Source organism: Lucilia sericata, unplaced genomic scaffold (assembly GCF_015586225.1).
Source record: "Lucilia sericata isolate MDLA Ls3-8-SP2 unplaced genomic scaffold, ASM1558622v1 Contig001334F_arrow, whole genome shotgun sequence".
Lineage (NCBI taxonomy): Eukaryota > Metazoa > Arthropoda > Insecta > Diptera > Calliphoridae > Lucilia > Lucilia sericata.
In genome coordinates, this window is record NW_023995279.1 from 75,892 (window position 1) to 97,367 (window position 21,476).

The 21,476-nt window shown below is 32.2% G+C and overlaps 1 protein-coding gene across 1 annotated transcript; it reads right to left on the reverse strand.

Moving 5' to 3' along the window:
- Window positions 1–1,154: 1,154 nt before the first annotated feature.
- Window positions 1,155–19,392, reverse strand: LOC119611006. Its single transcript, XM_037966456.1, has 15 exons — window positions 18,216–19,392; window positions 12,296–12,480; window positions 11,757–12,226; window positions 11,047–11,121; window positions 8,883–10,976; window positions 8,687–8,829; window positions 6,838–8,108; window positions 6,575–6,770; window positions 6,373–6,507; window positions 5,475–5,600; window positions 4,962–5,374; window positions 4,695–4,900; window positions 4,467–4,630; window positions 4,259–4,400; window positions 1,155–1,638 (listed from the first exon to the last, which is right to left on the reverse strand). Exons 1-15 carry the CDS (start codon window positions 18,241–18,243, stop codon window positions 1,587–1,589), a joined length of 5,700 nt encoding a protein of 1,899 aa, XP_037822384.1. The 5' UTR covers window positions 18,244–19,392; the 3' UTR covers window positions 1,155–1,586.
- Between the last annotated feature and the right edge of the window lie 2,084 nt (window positions 19,393–21,476).

Consider the following 21,476-nt stretch of genomic DNA (forward strand, 5'->3'; position numbering starts at 1 on the left):
TGTTGAAAACAGTCAAAAGTTAGATTTAACACATCTTAATACTTTAGAATATCTACTTTGGTCTGCGCTATCTGTTCATCTGTTCAATCCGTTTTGAAAAATTTTATAGCAAAAAAGTTCTCATATAAACATTTTCATAAAATACTTACCGGATTTTTATATTGTTGCCAACTGCCAAGTGACTATATAACTATTTTTCCACTAATTAACACAAAACTATTTGTTTAAAGTTTAAGATAAAAAATCTCTAATAACATTTATAGTTGTTTGTAACTTCTGTTTATTATAAACAAAAATAAATTATTTTATTTATTTATTTTTTTTTCCTTTACTTTGTTCAGTTTCTAATAAAATTTGTATATAATAATAATAAAACATAATAAACAAAATAAGTCAATAATTATAAAGAAAACAATAACAAAAAGTAAAATAATAAAATGTTAATAAATTGAAACATTTCTAAACAACAATAAATAGTGATGATAATAATAATTGTGATAATTTAATAATAAATAAATATGTATTGATTCAAATATGTATTTCTAACTAAGTAGTTGTTTATATAAATATATAAATAAATAATTATGTTTATTAAATTTGTATATAAATTAATGCAATAACTAATAAAACATTTCAATTGTTTGGTATCAAAAAAACTAAATGTTTTTTTTTTTAAATTGTATTTTTAACATATAAATTTTTGTTTTAAATTAATGTAAAAAAAAACATTGTTTGCAAAAATCAGTTTGTTTGTTTGTTTTTTATATAAATAAAAATTAATAATTAATAATTTTTTAATACATATACACACACCCTTAAGTGTGTGTATGTGTTTGTATATATTTTCTTTTTTTTTAATATTAAATACACATATACATTTGTTTTGTTTTTTTTTTTATAATTTAATAATAGTTTCATAATCTTTTTTTTTTTTTTTTGTTAATTTTTATCTAAATTTTTCATATTTATTTGAATATTCTCTAAATATTGTTTTGTTTCTCTAGTTTTTGTTGTTGTGTTTGTTGCTGGATTTCCAAAATGATTTATGAATTTTTTTAGTTTATACCAAATGTTGTATTTGCATTATTTTTCTTTTAATTTTTTTGTTGTTTTCAGAAGATTTGTTTTGAGTTTTTTTTTTTGTTTGCTTTTTGGTGCTAAATGTAGAACTTGTTTGGTTTTATTTTAGGTTTTGAACTTCAAAATATTAGTTTTCTATAAATCTTAATTATTATTATTATTACTTTTTTTGGTTTTGTTGTTGTTTGTTTTATTAGACATACTGGTTCCATTTTTGGTTTGAAATTATTTGGCATTTTTTTATTGCATTGATTCTCTACTTGTTGTTGCTGAAAATGTGGTGTATGAATTCATTAACATCTGTCAAGTTCTGGTTCGTGGGTGCCAATGGGTGCTTTGGATTCATACTTTGCCCTTTTGTGGAGTGGTAGGTGTGTTCTATATCAATTAGATCTTGTTGTCTGTGTGTAAGTGTGTGTTAAATTAAACTATTCCATAAAATAACTAAAACTACGACGCTTCTTTTTAGTGCTGTGAATGGATTTGGGCATAGTTTTCAACCTTAGTTACCCGGATTTAATCCAACGATCTATCGAGTATTCAAGGGCGGATATCCATCTGTAAAGAAATTATATCAAAGTAATGGTTTTTGCTGAAAATGTTGCATTTTATTGAGTACAAACGAATTTTTAGTGGAAAATATATGTATTTTTAATAAAATATCTAATTTTTAGTAAAATATCGAATTTTTAAGATTTTTAATGAAAAATTAAAAATTTTGGGTCTTCCTATGATTCTAAAACGATCTAGCTATGTCCGTCCCTCCGTCTGTTGTAAATTTTCCCAAAATATTCTTAATTGATCAGAAATGGTGTAACAACCTAGCAAAAAAAATAACTTCCAAAGAAGCGAAAAAGAAGTAGAATTTACTCCATGGAAGTATTGAAAAAGAGCTGAAGAAGTGATGATTTTAACACAGACTTGTCATAGGAGGGATCCTTTTTATTTGATTCCAAATTCACTACTTTTGAAGTCATTCTCAAGAAGTAATTTGTATGCTCTTTTTTTGGAAGCTTATTCGGACTTTTGACTTAAATAATTTTAACATTAATGATTGTAATAGATACATTTAATAAAACAGAAGCCCAAAGGTAAAATTTTTTTATCTCCCAAGAATGTAAGAACAAAAAAATATCTTCAACTTTGAAAAAATATAATTATTTTCGCATTTTCGGAAGTCTTTAAACATCACTTCCTCAGAAGGTATTCACTTAGTGCTACTTTTAAAGCGGTGATAAATGTTATTCTTTTGGAAGTACTTCGTTTTATATTTGCTGGGAAGGTTCAAACATTCATAAATATGTTGATTATGTAGCAATTGCTGTAAAGTCACAAGTAAATTTTTTGCTTCCATAAATTAAATTCTGAATTATGGCGGAAATCGGACCATAATTGACCCATACATCCCATATAAGGTTCCCTTCAAAAAATTATTATAACGATCAGCATAGCAATTTAATGAGACACGAACAAGTTGTATATAAACTGAAATCTTTGCACAAATTTTAAGAGGATCGGTCCACACTCAGCAAAAATAAAACGAAGTACTTCCAAAAGAATAACATTTATCACCACTTCAAAAGTAGCACTAAGTGAATTTTTTCACCTTTTGTAGAAGTGAAATTTAATGACTTCCGAAGAAGCCTATTTCCCCATATTATTTAAGTCAAATTAGTTGTATTCTATAATGCTACGATTTTACTTCCAAATAACTTCCAAAAAATGAACATAAAAATTACTTCCTGAGAATAAATTTGGAAGTAGTGAATTTGGAATCAAATAAAAAGCCTGTGCTAAAATCATCACTTCTGCAGGTCTTTTGCAATACTTCCATTTAGTAAATTCTACTTCCTTTTCGCTTCTTTGGAAGTTTTTTTTTTTGCTGGGAAGGTCACCTGCAGAAATGACTTTAACGCTCACTACTGACTTAAAAATGTATGTATGGCGATTAAATTCCTTAAAAAAAATGTTTATGGGAATCAAAATCTCTCTGCCAAAATTATGAGGATCGGTTCGTAAGTGATCCTACCGCCAATATAAGGTCCCCTGCAGAAAAGACTTTAACGCTCATTACTGATTTAACAATAACTATATGGCGATGAAATTCGATATAAACAAGTTTTATAGGAAATAAAATCTCTGCCTCTGATGGGTCCATAATTGACCCTATCCCCTAAATAAGGTACCCTTCAAAAAAAATGATATTAACGCTCCTTAAAAGCCTAAAAATAACTGTACAGTGATTAAATTCTACATAAACAAGTTCTTTAAGAACATAAATTTCTACATAAGTTTCCTTTTAGAAAATTGTATCGGTTCATAATTAACCCACATAAATTTTTGTTTCTACATGGTTCCAATAATTTAGTATTATAACTAATTAAATTTAACTCTCCCTTTTAATTTATAAGATATTGATTCATAATGCACACAAGACCCTTTTGAGACCCTATTCCGGAAATCATCTAGTACTAAATCTCGAAATTTAAAAAAAAAAATCATAAACTGCTGAATTTTTTTAACTTAATTTTCTATTTTCGAACATAGTACTGCTGTCACTATAAATGCCAATTCGCTCAAAATGCGATTAGTATTTTGGACCTAACTTCACAATAGAATTCTGGGAAAATTTACTTTACACTCCACGACTTTTAACTTCTTTGGTAGTTGGACTCAATCTTAATGGAAAATTTAAGTTATTGTGGTCCCATTTGCTAAGACTATGATGAGATATGTTCCGATCTTAATTAAATTCAGAACATTCTTAGAAATCCCAAATTGGAGTTAATTTCAGAACATTATTAATATTAACAAGTTATCAGTAATTATAGTATAATAATTGGAACTAAGATCCTTCTGAATTGTTCATCAAAGCTTACTGTAGACACAACTTATCTCTACTAAAAAATAATTAGAGCGATAAGATAAATATCGGATCAAGTTGATATTGGGGTCTGGGGACCAACATACATATATATACGAAATACTTTAGTAACGATTTTGTTAATGTAAGGCTTATTTTTACTCATTCAGTTCTAGAAATCGAATTTTGTTAAGAATTAAAGAATTAAATTAAATCTATTCTGACATTTGCGTTATAATAGTCTGAAACTTTGAGACTTTGACAAGAACTTAATTTAACTGAATAACACTTTTTTTTTAACCAAAGTAAACTCACCTCTTCTTTTCCATTTCGGATTCGGTATAGAAATAATAATGTCTTAATTTCGGTTCAGGTGGTACAATTTCGAAAGAGTTCTTTTTACCCGAAGCGGCCGCTGACATAGAGGAGACTTTATAGCCATGTAAACACACCATGCCTAAAGATTTAAATAAAATATTTTAACATTATCATTAACATGATATTAATTACACAGAAAACCCACCCAAAGCAGATTTTGAATTGGCATCTTGAAAGAAATAGAGACAGGCATCTTTTAAAACACAATAACGTTTCGACCAGCCACACCATTTCGAGCCCAATTTCATTAAATAGCCAAAACAATCGGGACGTGTAATGCTGCTGGGTTGTTTATAAAGATTGCGGGCGCTGAGAATATATGGAAGCTATAAAAATAATTATTCTTTAATATGAAAGCAATAGCTGAACTTGCCTTTTATCCAGCCAGGCATTATCTTGATTGGCGGCCTTCTTTAATATATTTATCCAGCGATTGGCCATTTCCTCATTATCGGCTGCCACATACATGGGTATACCCTCACCTGAATCAACTTTAAATGCATAGGGTTTACCAATCTTAGGCGGACATGATTCGACTATATGTTTGGCCATAATCATGGCACCCACGGGTTGAGTATCCTAAAGAAAAGAACAAAATTTCAAAATATTTGAAGTTTAAGGAAAAAAAATGGCTGCTTACCTCTTCAGTCTTGTAGTAATATAGACAATTGTCTGATCGCAAAACAAACCATCTTTGTACCCATTTCTTAGTATTAGGCGATCCCTTGGCCTGACCACTTTGCCGCCATAAATAGCCGCTGTAAATGACTTGTATCGGTGGTTCTTGTTGTTCATTCATTAGCACACCCAAAGTACGGGCCACTTCCAGCTCAAGTTTTTCACAACCATCATGGGCTATTTTCACCACTTCCGTATGATGTTTATCCAAAACTTTAACACCATTTACCGATATAATAATATCACCCACTTCTAGACCACTACTTTCGGCTGGAGTATCGGGTTCTATGGCCGCCACTACTACCGGCTTAGAGCCATGTATGCGAAAACCAAATTCTCCCGAATCACTTTTAACCACAACGGTTTTGTCCACTCCTGGAAATAGCAATAAATTTTATTATAAAATCTTGTAATAATTAAAAAGGAAATTTTTATTTATTTATGTTTTTTTTTAAAGTTTTTATAGTTTCTCTACCATATTCTCCCTGTGTTAATTTCGATAGTACATGACCTTCTCGGGCCCATACCAGTAACATTAACTTTAAAATTTCCTCTAGTCTACGCCTCAGCGAATTTTGTGCCGAATTTGAGGTGATCAATTCTAGAATATATAAAATAAAACGTAGGTCAAGATTTTCATTTGAAGTTCGATTGTTCGCTATATAGCAGCATTCCAATAATGAAATTTCAAATTCTTTGCAATTACGCACCCAACATTATTTTGTTGATTTCTTTACGATTTGTTCGTTTGTTCTAGTTACTTCAATGGCTGAGGTTGTTGTAATAGTGCCGTAATCATGTAAATTTCTATTTAGTTTATCTAAAGTCTTTCACACGCGTTTTTTTATTTTGTTTTTTAGTCAAAATAAATTTTAATGTTTTTTGCGTGTTTTTTGCTTTAGAATATATTTTTAAAACTGTTTCAATGTGTCTGCCGTCGGTGCCCCATGCGTAAGAATGGCTATGACTACATTTCGTTTGTACTAAAATTGTTCAAAAGACCTCTCGATTTGAATTTAATGCTCAATCGAAGAAATAAAATTTGTACTCGTACAACAACAATTATTTGCTTTTTTCGAAAAGTTTATAAACTTTACTATTTAGTACGTGTTGTACAATTAAATCGGTTCGAATCTCTTGCTATCGCTAGTTGACGATGATCACACACAAATTTGTATACTCGCGCTCAGTGTTTCATTAACATAATGTTCCAAAATTAGAAACACGCGCTAAAATACTGGGTAACTAAACAATTTCTCTCGCTGCTTATTTGGCTACTTATCACGACAACAACTACGTGTGTGTGTGTGTGTGTGTGTAATTAGAAAAATGCCAAAAAAGCAATCAATTGATTGATCTCTTTTCCAACTTACCGAATGTATCGTTTTTCTGTCGATGATACATTTCCAAAGTACAACGTCTCTGCACCAAACGATGTAGTATAACTTGATATTTAGAATAAAAACTTTTTTCCGAATCTGTGGACGAACGTCGGCCGCGATTTCTTTCTGTGAGATATAGAAAAATTAATAATCTAAATAGTTCCAATATGGTAAGATTTATAATAAGGTTTACCCAATGATTGATGATCAAGTTGAGCCCATATATCGGAATCGGTTAATCGGGTATAACGTGCACTTTCATAGTGTCCTATGTAAATGGTTTGTTGTTTACTTTCATTCGTTATTTCTGGCAGTATGCAGGGACTTGATCCAGCTGGACGCAAGTTGGGTGTGGTTTTCTTATTACACTCTTGATTACGTTCCTCGCTCTAGAAATGCAAAAAAGGAATCTGATTATAACAAGTTCCTCAAACAATGTACATGCCTAACACTCACCTTAGCTCTTATATTCTCCTTTCGACTCTTATAATGACGCCCTCGTTCAGTATGATAACGTTCCTCGGATCTAAAACGTTTATCCATTTTCTTATACAGCCGCTGCGGTGTCTTACTAGTTACAGGCGAATCGGCAAAATCGGACGGTGGCTTAACAATATCCGGTTCGTTGTCTATATAAGGTAATGATTCTACCGAATCGCCACAAACTACACTCGGTTCCTCGACCTCTTTGCCACAGTGTGAACAGTGACCACTGTGTGGATCAGCATTATTGCCATCAGCCTCACTGTAAAAAACTGAATCGGAACCAGGCGATACAGAGCGATTGAGGGACTCTATGGATTTGGCTTTTAATTGACAAGTTTCCGAAGCTGATTTCACATATGTGGGTGCCAAAGTAGTGGCGATTTTCATTGTTGCTGGTAAAGCTGCTTCTTTAGTCTTACTGGCAGTTACTAGTTCTCCCTCTTGCTTGTGTAAGGGAGTTGGTGTTTTGGCTGCTACAGCCGCTGACATGCTAGCATCCAATAGTTTCTCCATATTGCCTTGTGGCGATAGACTAGCGGCATTTGGTTTACGTTGTTTGGGTATACTTTCATCACGTGAAGAACGTCTTAGTTGACGACGTATTTTAGGACGGAAACGTTTAATTTTTATGGGGCTAGTCGATTCGGCCAAAGCACTGGAGACTTTTTGTCTTTCGGGCGATTTCTTCAATTGTTCCCTTTTGATGGGACTCGTTAAAGCGCGCATATTTTCTTTTTCTATGTCGATTTTCATGGAAGTTTTTCTTCGTTTGCGCTCTTCTTCTTGGCGATGACGGCGTGATTTGATTTTTTGATATTCATCATCATGGGGACTCTCATAGTAGCCCGAGGAGGAATAACGCACTTCACTGCGTTCATCATCGGACACAGACTCCATTTTAATGCGCACTTGTTCTGATCTTTGGGCCAAAGGAGACGACGATGTTTTCATGGTGGAGGGCGAAATTTTTTCCGCCTCTGGGGTTTTTCCCTCACCTCCCACATTATAGCTGCCCGAGGAAGTACTGCTTACCGAATGGGTGGGTGACTTTTTAGGAACATCAATAGGTGTTAAAGGTAAATTAAGACTCAATTCCAATCTGGATTTCGATTCTCGGCGAGAGTCCTCAGTTTGCAGCATATCTTCGGTTAAAATTTCTGCTTTCGAAGAATATAAAGATGAGGCGCTTTCAAAAGAAGATTCACCATGACTCTTATCCATTTGGGAGCTTTGGGTAGAAGCTGAGATTAAATAAAACATTAAGAAAACGTTTAATAACGATTAACTTATATTTAACAACACATTTATCTAATATTTATAAACATAAAGACATTCCAAGCTAAGCTGCTTGCCGGCACACTCAAAGCATCATCTTACATCAAGCAACAACATCAATTACCATCTATTATGGTCAAAAGAAAATTAACAAAAACAAAACTAAAACCAAAAAAGACATTCACGATGCATCCTAGTTTTTAAATAAACGAAAAGACGCCACAAGTTTTTTAACAAAAATTAAAATCAATCACAATAAAGATCAGACATTCAGTTTCAGTTTGATTTCAAACAGATCAAAAGTAAATCCAATTTATTTTTTGGACAACTTATTTAGTAATATCAACACAAACAACATTTATCTAAATTGGTTATAACTACTATTTGCGAGCGTATTCAATAATCGTGCTCTAGTTTTAAGTTTGAATTTGACATGTACGTTTAAAAGGGTTTAATAATGATTGTCTTGTATTCAAACCTGGTACTTGAGTAGTTGATGATGAGCTTGTAGTGGTAGTAGTTGTGGTTAAGGTTGTCCTCATACCTGGCGTACGCCTAGAAGTATCAGTACAAGTGGCATATTCCTCAGTATTGGTATTCGTGCTGCATTCAGAGTTATCGGCATTGCCGGTAAAACTTTTCGGTATATCTGTCATGGAGGACAAACCCAAAGAGATTTCGGATAACCTAAAGGGGGCAAGTTAGTTATTGTATTTGTTTATTACTCAACCTTTCCTTACCTTCTCTGTTCTTTTTGTGGCGTAGTTATAATGCTCTTTCTGGGTGAAGCTACCAAAGTTTTAGCTCCTGGTCTAGTTAAAGTAGAACTCTTTCCAAATGAGGGTGTTATCTCAATGGAGGGTGATAACATTTTCATTTGTGGCGCCGCATAGAGTTTTGGTTCCTTTTCACTTTGTGGTGTTACCGGTGAACGAGATTTCAAACTCATCGAGGCCTGACTAAAAGTGGGACTCTGATCGGTAAATTGTTCTTCCAAATCTAAAGCGTCGGTATCTACTGAACTTCTCTGTTGATGTTGCAACAATAGATGTTTGCGTTTGGTAGAGGGCGTTAGTAGAAGATTTGAATTATACGAAGCCTCTGATCGTTGCTCTGCCGTTAACACGGTCACCTCAGATTCATTCCAATGACCATCTGAATGATCTCTGGTTACATCATTGGCCAATGAATCCGATGACGGATAGGTAGAAGCATGACCTATAGGCTCTTCTCTTAAGGGACTTGGCGGTGCTGAAATACCAGATCCTCTGCCATCCTTTTCCTCTTGTTCGCTGCATTCGGCTTCTTGAACATCTGGTATATTGCACATGCAAGTTTGTATGTTTTCATAAACCGGATCTCTATGTTGATCTTCACTATGATCACTTTCCGCTGAGACAGAATCTAAAGGTTCTCTAGGTTCATAATAGTCCTCTTGTTGTTCTGACTTTTCAACTTTCTTTGTCGATCTCTGGCGGAAGGGTTTAATTTGAAAATCAGATTTAACATACGGCTTAAAGTCGATTATAATCTCCTTTTCATCGGACATATCATCCCTGAAGGATTTGCGTGAGAATCTACGAGATCCCTTAGAGGAGGCATAATCTAGATCAATAAGTTTTTCAGTTTTAACATAAACCGGCATAGATTGACGACGTATATCATCACGCCTGAAAGGAGTATCATTTTGAGGCTCCATGGTTACTAACATGGATTTACGGCGATTAGTGTCCGAATATTCTTTGGGAAATGTTTGTGTAGTATCTATGGAATCTTCATCATCATTAATCTGACAGTACTCTTGCGGAGGCGGTAAGAGATCCGAAGTAAAATCTGAGGAACCATCAGCCATTAGTTCGGAACATTCTGTTATATGCTTGCAAACATCTTGAACATTATGCATATCACGTCGGGGCAAACTATGAAAGTCGGTATCTAAACGAAAACCACAAGCTCGCCGTGGTAAACTATTACTTTCATAAGAAAAGGAATCTTCTTTTTGCATCGTTGGCATATGTTCCCTTTTGGGCTGATGATAGTAGAGCTCATGATTGGTGTCATATTCCAAAGGAGGAGGTGGTTGATAGTAAGTAAAATTACTCTCCAAAGGAGATTTCGGCGGTTCTTCTGACTGAGTGCGATGTAAAGCTTCGTGATCGGCTATATTAGCCTCCATTGCAGCATCTTTCTGCTGAGTGTCATAAGGTATTTGCGACAAACTCTTGGCCAAGGCTTTGCCATTTTGCAGACCATTTGTTTGGGCACCTTGCGACACCACCTTTACACGATGTATGGTCCGAGGACTCAAAGCTAAATTTTGTTCAAATTCATTCTTACGAACATCGGTCTGTGTGGCCTGTGTTTTCATGGCATTACGAAATTTCTTCTCCACCACTATGACTTCAGGACTGGGAGGAGGTAGAACCGGCAGACCGCCCTGTACCACTGTCAAATCTTCCATTATAGGTATGGCCGCCATCAAAGTGGTAGGCTGTTGCGTTTGTACATGCTGTTCGGCAACATAAGTCGGCACATAGGTGGGCTGTATGTGTGCCATATGATGCTGATGCGTGTGACCAATCTGATGAACAGGAACTGTAGCCTGAGGCAGCATATGTATGGTGGATGTGGAGCCCATAATGGCAGTGATAGGAGGTCCACACATAGGTATGGTATCATAATAGGAACCCGTAGGTCCTACCGGTTTCTTTCCTCCAATTAAACGCTCCTGCGATTGAGCCGTTTTCATGCGACCCGAAGAGCGAAAGCCCACATTGAAATCATCGAAAGATGTTAGAGTATGAGAGCGGGCAAAACTCACATGTTTAGTTCTGCTAAAGTAAGTTAAAGTGAAATTTGTTTTAGTTTAATAATACATAGAGAGGATAAAGCAGATAAACTGACCTAGGTGTAGTAGGTGGTCCAGCATGTTGTTGCAAGCCGGTATTAACTCCAATATGAGAAGGGCAGTGATAAGAGCTAGAAGAAGTAAGATTTTTTATAAATTATGAATATGTTGAGCATGTAAGATATTAGTCAAACTCATAAAACTTAAAATTTATATTTGCAGAATTAAACTTCAATCGCGATTCGGTTTTCTTAAGGAAATTTTTTCTACAACCACCGAATTTTTCGTTATAACTGAAGCTGTTTTTGTTCGTTAATTCTATCGCGATTTTCAGTAAAAGCGATGCATTTTGTTTATGGCATTTTCCGAATAGGAATAAATTTAGCTTCGCAACTATTTCATAGTTTGAAAAGTCGGTCTACTTCCATTAATTAGGGAGAGATATAGGTTTCAAGAACCTTAGCAAATGTTTTTTTACGTTTTAATGCATTTAGTCCAATTTTGGGTCACCGTTACAGTGTGATTCAGAGCGTCAATAAGTCGCTTAAATGACTAACAAGGCAACCATGTTTTAAAGAGCTGCAGGACAACATAGATCAACAAATTTCCGATATTTCGGCAGATTTGTGTGCTTGAATCTCAAAAAGTTGGATGCAGAGTATGTTATCGTGCCAGCACTTCGGCTGGGAACACATGAACGATGTCGTAATTCAAAAATAATTGTTATTTTAACCGAATCCATGAGACCACGTTATACTATTCTTACCCTTTATCGTTGATATAACTAATTGCATCATAGTTGTTATAGGCATGTTGTTGTTGTTGCTGATTTTGTTGCTGTTGCAATAAATGTTGTTGTTGTTGTTGCTGTTGGTGATGATGCTGTTGCTGCTGCTGTTGTTGTTCCATCCATGATGTTTGACGATTATCGGTGGAGGCATCAACCATTTTGGAGCTGCTTAATATTGAGGCTGGTTGTCGACGAAAATAGGAACTATCCAAGTCCATACTGTCAGCAGCAGCGGCGGCGGCGGCAGAAGTTGGTGGATATTGTTGATTATAGCGTGAATATTTATAGAATGGAGTATACGGTGCCAGATTTTCATCTGACGGTATACGTCTACCCACACAACCACCCAACAAAGATTGGGGAGCACTGCGTCTTGAGAGGCAACCGAAAAACTTTTCACGTCTCGAACGTTCTATAGTATTCACCTGACGATCAGTTAAGCAATACTATAAAAAAATGAAATGGATATGAAAATAATCTAGAAATATTTATTCAATATTCCTTAATATACCAACCTGTTCTCTGATATCTCCTTTAGAGTATTGTGAGGGTTTCGGATATAGTTCGGTCGATGAGGTGTGTCTTAATCTTCTGCGATGCGTATTTTCGTCTTCTGAATCATAATTTCGATCCGCTTGACTTGAGTATGTGGGTTTAGCGTGTGAATCTATAGTGCCCATTGAAACTGCATGGTGAAGACCTGCATTTGAAGTGGAAAAAAATCAGTTTTAATAAAATTTTAGTTTTTTTCACTAACAAATTTTAACTATAAAGTATTGTATTGCTTAATTTTTACTATAGGAATTAACTTGATAACTCCAATCCCATTAAGCACATATTAAAAATTCTTGCAATAAATAGGTCTGCCTATACGTAGATACATATGTATGTATGTATATTTAAGCCGCATCCAATGTATTAAAGTTACTTGTTGTTATATATTTTGTGTTATTTGCTTTGGCTATAACATACATACATAAGTATGTTTGACGGTTGCTGCTTGAGCTTATAAAAATAGTAACTAGTTTTTAGTTGGAAAACATTTAATATTGAAATTAAAATGCCTGCATGTAGCAGCAAATAGTGTTTTTTTGTATGAAAACTAGCAGAACCCTACAACAACAGCAACCCTTCCATTCTATTTTTGTAAAATACCAACTTAATAAATATCCCATTTCCATGTTCATATCCTGCTTAGTGCAATAAAAACACACATACACACACACAGACAGCCAAACACATGAAAATCTCAAATGACTAGAAGCTGGTTATGGTAAAGGAGGTAGTAGCACCGTAGTAACCGAGTTGTATGTATAGAAAAGAACGTAACAGGATAACAAAGTGTGTCAGTACTGTGCAATTATTTACAATTACTTAAAATTCCAAGCCACTACTAAAATATGTATGTGTGCGTATGTATGTGCGGAAGTATTTACTCTATTCGTACATGTATTTATGCTAAAATTATAAATTTATAAACTCAAGAACAACAAAAACCTACAGCAACTTAAATACGAAAAAAACCTAAAGAAAATGAACAAAAAACAATATTATACCAAGTAAGAGATGCTATTTTTGCTGCTGCATACACACACACACACATACACAAAAAACGTACAAAAAAGAACATACAAATACACAACACTAAAAAGGAAACAAAACACTACAAATGGGTTTCCGTTTTTTATTTTCAACATTCATGCACACAAAAACCACACTCATACATTTATACGACAAACAACATCCTCACTCATATACCAATATTTGCCTTTCTCTCTCAGGCCAGAGTAAAAAAGCATTAACATAAAATGACAAACGAAAAAAAAAACAGCACAACTACAACAGCTTGAAAGTTAACGTCTCAGTGAACAGTGGGTCAGAATTTAAATATTTTGTTAGTGAATCGTCAATATTTTTCTTATTGCTTGACCATTTTAAAACAATCAATTGATTCAATTAATTTTACTATGTAAATGTCCTAGTTATTACATAAGTTCCTTTTTCAAAAGTTATACTTTGAATTTAAAGTTTTGTTCATTAACTGGAAATATTACAGTTAAAAGAACAATTGTTGTTAAGTTTAAACGTAAGCGACACTTGATTTTCTCAGCTTTATTTTTTTTTATACCCTACACACTTTACTGCTTATGTTTGTAACGCATAGAATTAATGGTTTTATACCTACATTTAAGTATAACAATCGGCTCGGAATCATTTTCGGAGTCGATTAAGCCGCGTCCGTCCATCCGTCTGTCTGTCCATCCGTCTGTCTGTCCATCCGTCTGTCTGTCCATGTAAACCTTGTCATCAAACTCCAATTTTTAAGATTTTGGCTGAAATTTGGTACGCACAATACTTTTGACCCAAGGACTATTGATTTTGGTTGATATCGGTCCATTATTAAATCTAGCTCCCATATAACCGGACTATAAAGATGTGTATTCCATTGAAATTCAGCATAATTAACTTTAATGTCAACAAAAATCCCTCCACCAAATTTTGTTGGATCGTTTCATAATTGACCCCCATATATAGCCTCCATCAGAAAATCATTTTTTTCATCAAAAATATGTTGAAATTAAGAAAAAATACAACATAAATGCTTTATTATAAAAAATAATACTCATTTGAGATATAATCATAACTGGTGCAGAGTATTATATGGTCGGCCATACCCGACTATACCTTTTTACTTGTTTTTATATTATTTATGAAAAATTCGTGAATAATACGATTATTTATATTATTTTATATTATTTAATCAAATTCTTTTCTATTCTTACGAAAGTACGTAAACCTTTTGTAAAATCGTTTTTGAATACTTAAGCGAAATTAAACATAATAATAAAAATTTGCTAAAATTATTTTACATTATACATACTAAAATATATCGTACAATTTCGTAAATATTACGAAACAACGATTACGAAACATGGATTATTTTCAGTGTAGTAAGAAATCTAAGAAGAGTTTATCAAATTTTTGAGCGATAAATATTTAATCTTTTTTCCTTAAACAACTTCTGCAATCACTATTAATTCCTTAAAGCTGATAAGTTTAATCATAAAGAAAGATAAGATCAGAGCATTTCGTATAATCTGCCGCCTATTCGTTAATCATGTTCGAAACCAAGGCCATGAAATATTAATATACATTCAAGAAGGATCCGCATTTCTTAGCAATTTTAAGAACCCCACGTAAGTTTAAAAGTCGAGGTTTTGGGATATAGTTTAAGCTCATCAGAGAATATTTCCAAGATTTGATTCTAGCCCTAAGGCAGAATTTTGGAACCTTCTAAGTCACATACTTGTATATATGGTACTAATGTATCGAAGTCTGGATGTCCGTCTACGAAAACAGTTTTTTTTCTTCGTCTACCTATTTTCGGGATACATATCTTAAATACTTCTATGAGACATGCCTTCAAACAAATCAGTGCATACAGTTCAAAAAATCTATTATTTTAGCTTTATATTTTTTATAGTTTTCTGGTTGTATGTATGTAAATCGTATATGGTAGGTGGACTACATGTATATCAAAAGAGAAGTATTTGTAGATCTTCTCAAGAAATAATGGGAAATGGATTTTAAACGGGTTTTAAAGAAAATGTGTGATACCCGAGGTGACCAACTTTGGTAGGCTATCCACTGGCCCTCCATTATGCGATTATCGTCTACTGTTAAACCATTGGAAAATATCTCAGCTCTAACCATTGAAATTTCGTTACTATAAATATATCCGAGATACTGAAATATTTCCAAAAAGAAGTTTATAAACCACTGTGCAGTGTTGAAATTTTGAAATTTTGTCATCTGTTTATTATATATCGAAATATTGGTCCTAGATCCACAAAAGTATATACATACATACATATATATTCTGGGTCTTTATTAGATTTAAAGACGGTTTAGCCATCTTTCTGTTGAAAACATGATAGGTCGAAATCGGTAATCTTTTATCTTTAGCCTCATATGTGGCCTCCTTAAATTTGTTAAGAACTAAAATCTTCCTACCGAATTGTATAGGAATCGGGTCATAATCTTGCCTAAAGCCAAATTTTAACATATTCTTTAGATACTTTTGAGTAAAAAATACTTTTGGAAATGCACCAACTGTGATCAAAAATTATAACTCTATAAATCTGTCCGATATTTTTGTGAGATGATTAAGAATAAAATGATCATGAATCGGAATCTTTTTTTTGCAACTTCCACAAACATGCTGTAAAAACAGGAGGTGCTTGAATGACGGCTAAATTTCCTAAATATATATTAGGATTATAACTAACGTGGTAGCCAGTAGTGTTCTCATAACGAAAACCTATAATTCGGGTTATTTTGAGGCAAAACCCTTTAGCAGCAAGTTGATTTTCTAAAAATTTTTAATGGTATGTTTGGTTACTAAAATTGGAAGAGGGAATAACCGCTGCCCCTATTATTGCTTTTTCGTCGTCTAAATGTGATAGGTCAATCATTCCTGAAGTTTTTTCTAAAGTGATACAAAGGTCTTATTTATGCGGATTTTATTCTGATATCTTTATTTAATACTGAAATATGCGACTTTTATAAGTGGATCTTATAAGACCAATTATGGACCGATCCGGAAAAACTTGGTAGATGTGCACACAAAACATATATTTATTTGGAATATTATTTCAATAACTACATTTCTTAATTACTTATGTGCATTTAAATGATTTTTGGAAGTGGGCTTTACATGGGAGCCGTGTCCAATTGTAAACCAATCCCGAAAATATTTTGCAGAGCATATATTTAGTCCTTTAATTCCCAGTGGAACATGATATGTGTTAATATCTTTATTTCTTAATATATTATATGCATTCCGAAAGTGGACCTTATATGGGAGCTATGACCAATACGTTAAAAATTTGGCATGGTGGTTTATATTTACTTTAAACACATTCATTAAGAATTCTCTTCATTCAGTAATGAAATACATATTTATGTTTACGTGGTTATCGAAAGTGGTTCCTATTTGGGAGCTATAACCAATTATGGACCTATCCGAAAACAAATTCGCAGGGTGGTTTTTATGTATGTACTTTAAACATTTTAATGACGAATTTGATATCGATATCTTCATTCAGTAATGAAATATGTGTGTTTAAGTGGTTTTTGGAAATGGGTCTTATATGGGCCAATCCGGAAAATACTTTGCAAAATGGTATGTGTATATACAAAAATAATTTATGTTGAATACTATTCCAATATCTTGATTTGTTAATTAGTTATGTTCATTAAAGTGATTTTCGCAAGAGTACCTTATATGGGAGTTATGACCAATTATGGACCGATATACATAGATCTACGTTGGTAATATGATTTATGTTCATATTATATATATATTTGCAACATTTTGTGTTGATACCGATATTTTTGACAAAGTTATTAGCGATATGTACCTTTGTATGGGGGCTATGGGAAATGCTGGATCGATTGTTTTTAATTTTGAATATAATTAATCAGTGGGTGAACACTAATTCGTGTAAATCGAATTATCTTTGTTAATCTCTGAGAAAATTACTCAAGAATTTGGAAAAACGGTATTTTTTTCGAGGTAGTCTGAAATTTTGTGAATCGATTTTGCCGATTTGCAATACCAAACTGCTTAGGACAATAATTAATATATGTATATTCGATGAATTTGGTTGAGTTCCCTTGCTTAGTTTTACCGTTAGCGTGTTTTAGGCAGACAGGTAGATGGACAGACAAAGATGGATAGCTAAATCGACTCAGAATTTGATAAGCAGCCGGAATATATGTATGTATATACTTTGTTGGCTGTCAGATAAATATTTCTTAGTGTTATACACGAAATGTCAAACCACCACTTGTGTTGGGGAAGTGTATAAAAACAAACTTTTCAATGACTATTGCATACCATATGCATTACTTTTAAGTACTATTATAATCACTATAATAAGATATATACTTTATTTTGAGTTTTGTCATTTTATTTGCAAACAACTATGGACGCTTACACGTTGACAACACGGAATGAGTTAGAATGCTAATTAATAAGTGTATTTTTTTCAATGTAAGTTTTTGTTGGGTTATCTACTATAGGTCATTTTCCATATAAACTAGAAATCTTTGTTTCAATTTATAAACTTGTTTTACATAGTTTATGTTAAATTTTCTATTTATGTAGTCCCACTGTTATGCTATGCACAATATGTTTGTTATAACAAATACATATACATCTACTTACTATATTATCATGATGTAATTTATTAAATAATTTCATTTTAACAACTTCTTTTATGTTGATTATTAATTTAATTCGTAAAATTATTTATCTAATATGTACGTGTGTGTGTGGTATTGTATGTATCTTTAATGTATATATTTAGACGCATCACTGACCACGGTGGGCCGTGTACTAACAAATTAAATTGAAAAAAAAATACTCACCATTATTCATACGCATCGCTACACTCATCGTAGGAGCAGCAGAGCAGCTTTAAAGTGCTTTTATTTTGGTCGATTTTCGTAATGTTGGAAATGTTAAGCAATGATGATGATGAACCATTAACATTCAGAAGTTTATGGATATTTGTTGCGAAATTCTAGGAGTTTTTAAAGCAAATTTATATTTTATAAATTTGTTTTGTCCTGTGAAAGTCTGGTTATAGTTGTGGCACGTTGTATGTGTTTAACTTTTCTTTGGTCTATTTGGGCTAGAGCGGTGTTAAGATTAGCATGTTATAGATTTTACATTTTTCCATTATGGAGGCTGATTATTTTCATTTAATTTGAAGATTTAGATGAATCAAAAGTTAGAAATGTTTTTCTATCTGTCTGCTAGGAGGTTCTGCTACTACTATAGAAATCCTTGTTATTATCCTTAAAATATTTTAGCAGCCTTATTCATTTCTTTGTTCTTTTTTCTCATTTTTATTTATTGTTTCTTGTTAAAGCATCTTTTCCATCACTTGTACGTTGTTAAAGCGTTGTTGCTGTTGTTGTAGTTTTTTGTTTTATATAAAGCTTTTTTTTCTTAAATTATTGTGAAAGATGTATAATTTTTATTAAATTTATTTAATTAAATTTTTCTGTTTTTTGTTACTTCTTTTAGATTTTCTTAAAATACCCGTAATTAAAGGATCCGTTTTCGTTTTTTACACTTTTTTTGGTTTTATGACTTTTTGGTATGTATGCGTTTGAAATTTTTTTTTTGTTATAATTTTGTATATACAAAAGAATTTTTTATTACTTTTTCACTTTAATTATTAAATTTTTTTGTTAATTTTTATAACTTTTCAACAAGAACTTATGCAAGCACACAACCAAAATTCCTTTTCTTTTTTTTCAAATATTTTACTTAAACTTTTTCTTTGAATTAAATTTTCATATTCTAATAGAATGTTTTAGTATAATTAATTTAATTTATTGTAAAATTGCTTTAAATTATTGTTGTTATAAATTAAATAAAATAAAGTAATTTATGATTCGTTTTTTTTTTTTTTTTTGGCAAATTTTAAACTATAAATTGTTCGTTTAACGAAAGAATCAAGAAAATTTTGTTGAAAAATTTGCCTTTTTTTATAATCAAATCAATATACACCGTGAGTACAAGTGAGTGAGTGTGTGAAAGTATGTTTCGTTGGTTGGTTGGTATAAAGGAGAGTGTGTCAATTCCTTGCTTTCCTTTAAAACATACAGATTCAAAATCATCAACATATGAGTGTAAGTGAGAGTATGTGAATGAGTAAGTTTGGTGTTTGAAAAGTGTGAGTAAGAGGAAATGAAACACTGTTAGAAGAAGTGAACCAGATAACTAGGATGCTGAAACTGAAATTGAAATCTCTTTGAAGACAGGAAAAATCCTTTCTAATTTTTATTGTACACGCATCCTGCATTCAAATGTATCCACACACTAAAACTTCAAAGTCAATGAAAACTACAAACCAAACAACAAAAATAAACAATAGAAACTAAAAGAAAACGGAAAATCCTCATCAAAATAAAAAAACCAGACAAAGCACTCTTAATACACACTCATACTATTATACTCTTTTTTGCTTACTACTATCACAGCTTCTTTCTTTTTGCCACAAAAAAAGAGAATTTCCTAAGCACAGCAGCCACAACAAAAAATTTGTCAACAAAAAAAAAACCTCATCATCAACTTGCAGTGACGTAAATAACTCAAAAAAAAAATTGGGTCAAAATTTTAATTTATTTCAATATTTCACTTGAAAAATTTTACACATATTTACATTCTTAACTTTATTATAACAATTTAAAAACTTTAACACCGTTATTTCTTTTATAATTTTAAAATCTCCCCCTTAAACAGCCATATGTTTAGCAAAGATTTTCAAACAAATTTTAAAGCGTAACTCTTATTTGTCCGTTATTTCCTGGTGAGAGAGTGTAGTGTAACTCTGTGTAGTAAATGATTTTAATGATTCCTTTGTGTTTTCTTTTCCAAGTGTATGGGAGTGAGTGTGTGTGTGTTGTTTATGTGGTCCGTGTTTCTATGGCGCAAGTCCTTGGAATGTGGCCGTTTGTTGTCATTCATGTTTATACCTTATATTTTACATTCTCCGTTGTAAACGAAAATATTGCTCTCTTTTTGCAAAAAGGAAGAAGAAAAATAACAAACTTTTTGTTTACAAATTTTGACAGCTTTCAAAAAATGCACACTTAGAGAAAAATATTCAAAATGTTTAATTGAATTTCTAGCTAGCTAACTAACTAACTAACTAACTAACTAACTAACGAACTAACTAACTAACTAACTAACTAACTAACTAACTAACTAACTAACTAACTAACTAACTAACTAACTAACTAACTAACTAACTAACTAACTAACTACTACTAACTAACTAACTAACTACTACTAACTAACTAACTAACTACTAACTAACTAACTAACTAACTAACTAACTAACTACTAACTAACTAACTAACTAACTAACTAACTACTAACTAACTAACTAACTAACTAACTAACTAACTAACTAACTAACTAACTAACTAACTAACTAACTAACTAACTAACTAACTAACTAACTAACTACTACTAACTAACTACTAACTAACTAACTACTAACTAACTAACTAACTAACTAACTAACTAACTAACTAACTAACTAACTAACTAACTAACTAACTAACTAACTAACTAACTAACTAACTAACTAACTAACTACTAACTAACTAACTAACACTAACTAACTAACTAACTAACTAACTAACTAACTAACTAACTAACTAACTAACTACTAACTAACTAACTAACTAACTAACTAACTAACTAACTAACTAACTAACTAACTACTAACTAACTAACTAACTAACTAACTAACTAACTAACTAACTAACTAACTAACTAACTACTAACTAACTAACTAACTAACTACTAACTAACTACTAACTACTAACTAACTAACTACTAACTAACTAACTAACTAACTCTAACTACTAACTAACTAACTAACTAACCACTACTACTAACTAACTAACTAACTAACTAACTAACTAACTAACTAACTAACTAACTAACTAACTAACTAACTAACTAACTAACTAACTAACTAACTAACTAACTACTAACTAACTAACTAACTAACTAACTAACTAACTAACTAACTAACTAACTAACTAACTAACTAACTAACTAACTAACTAACTAACTAACTAACTAACTAACTAACTACTAAC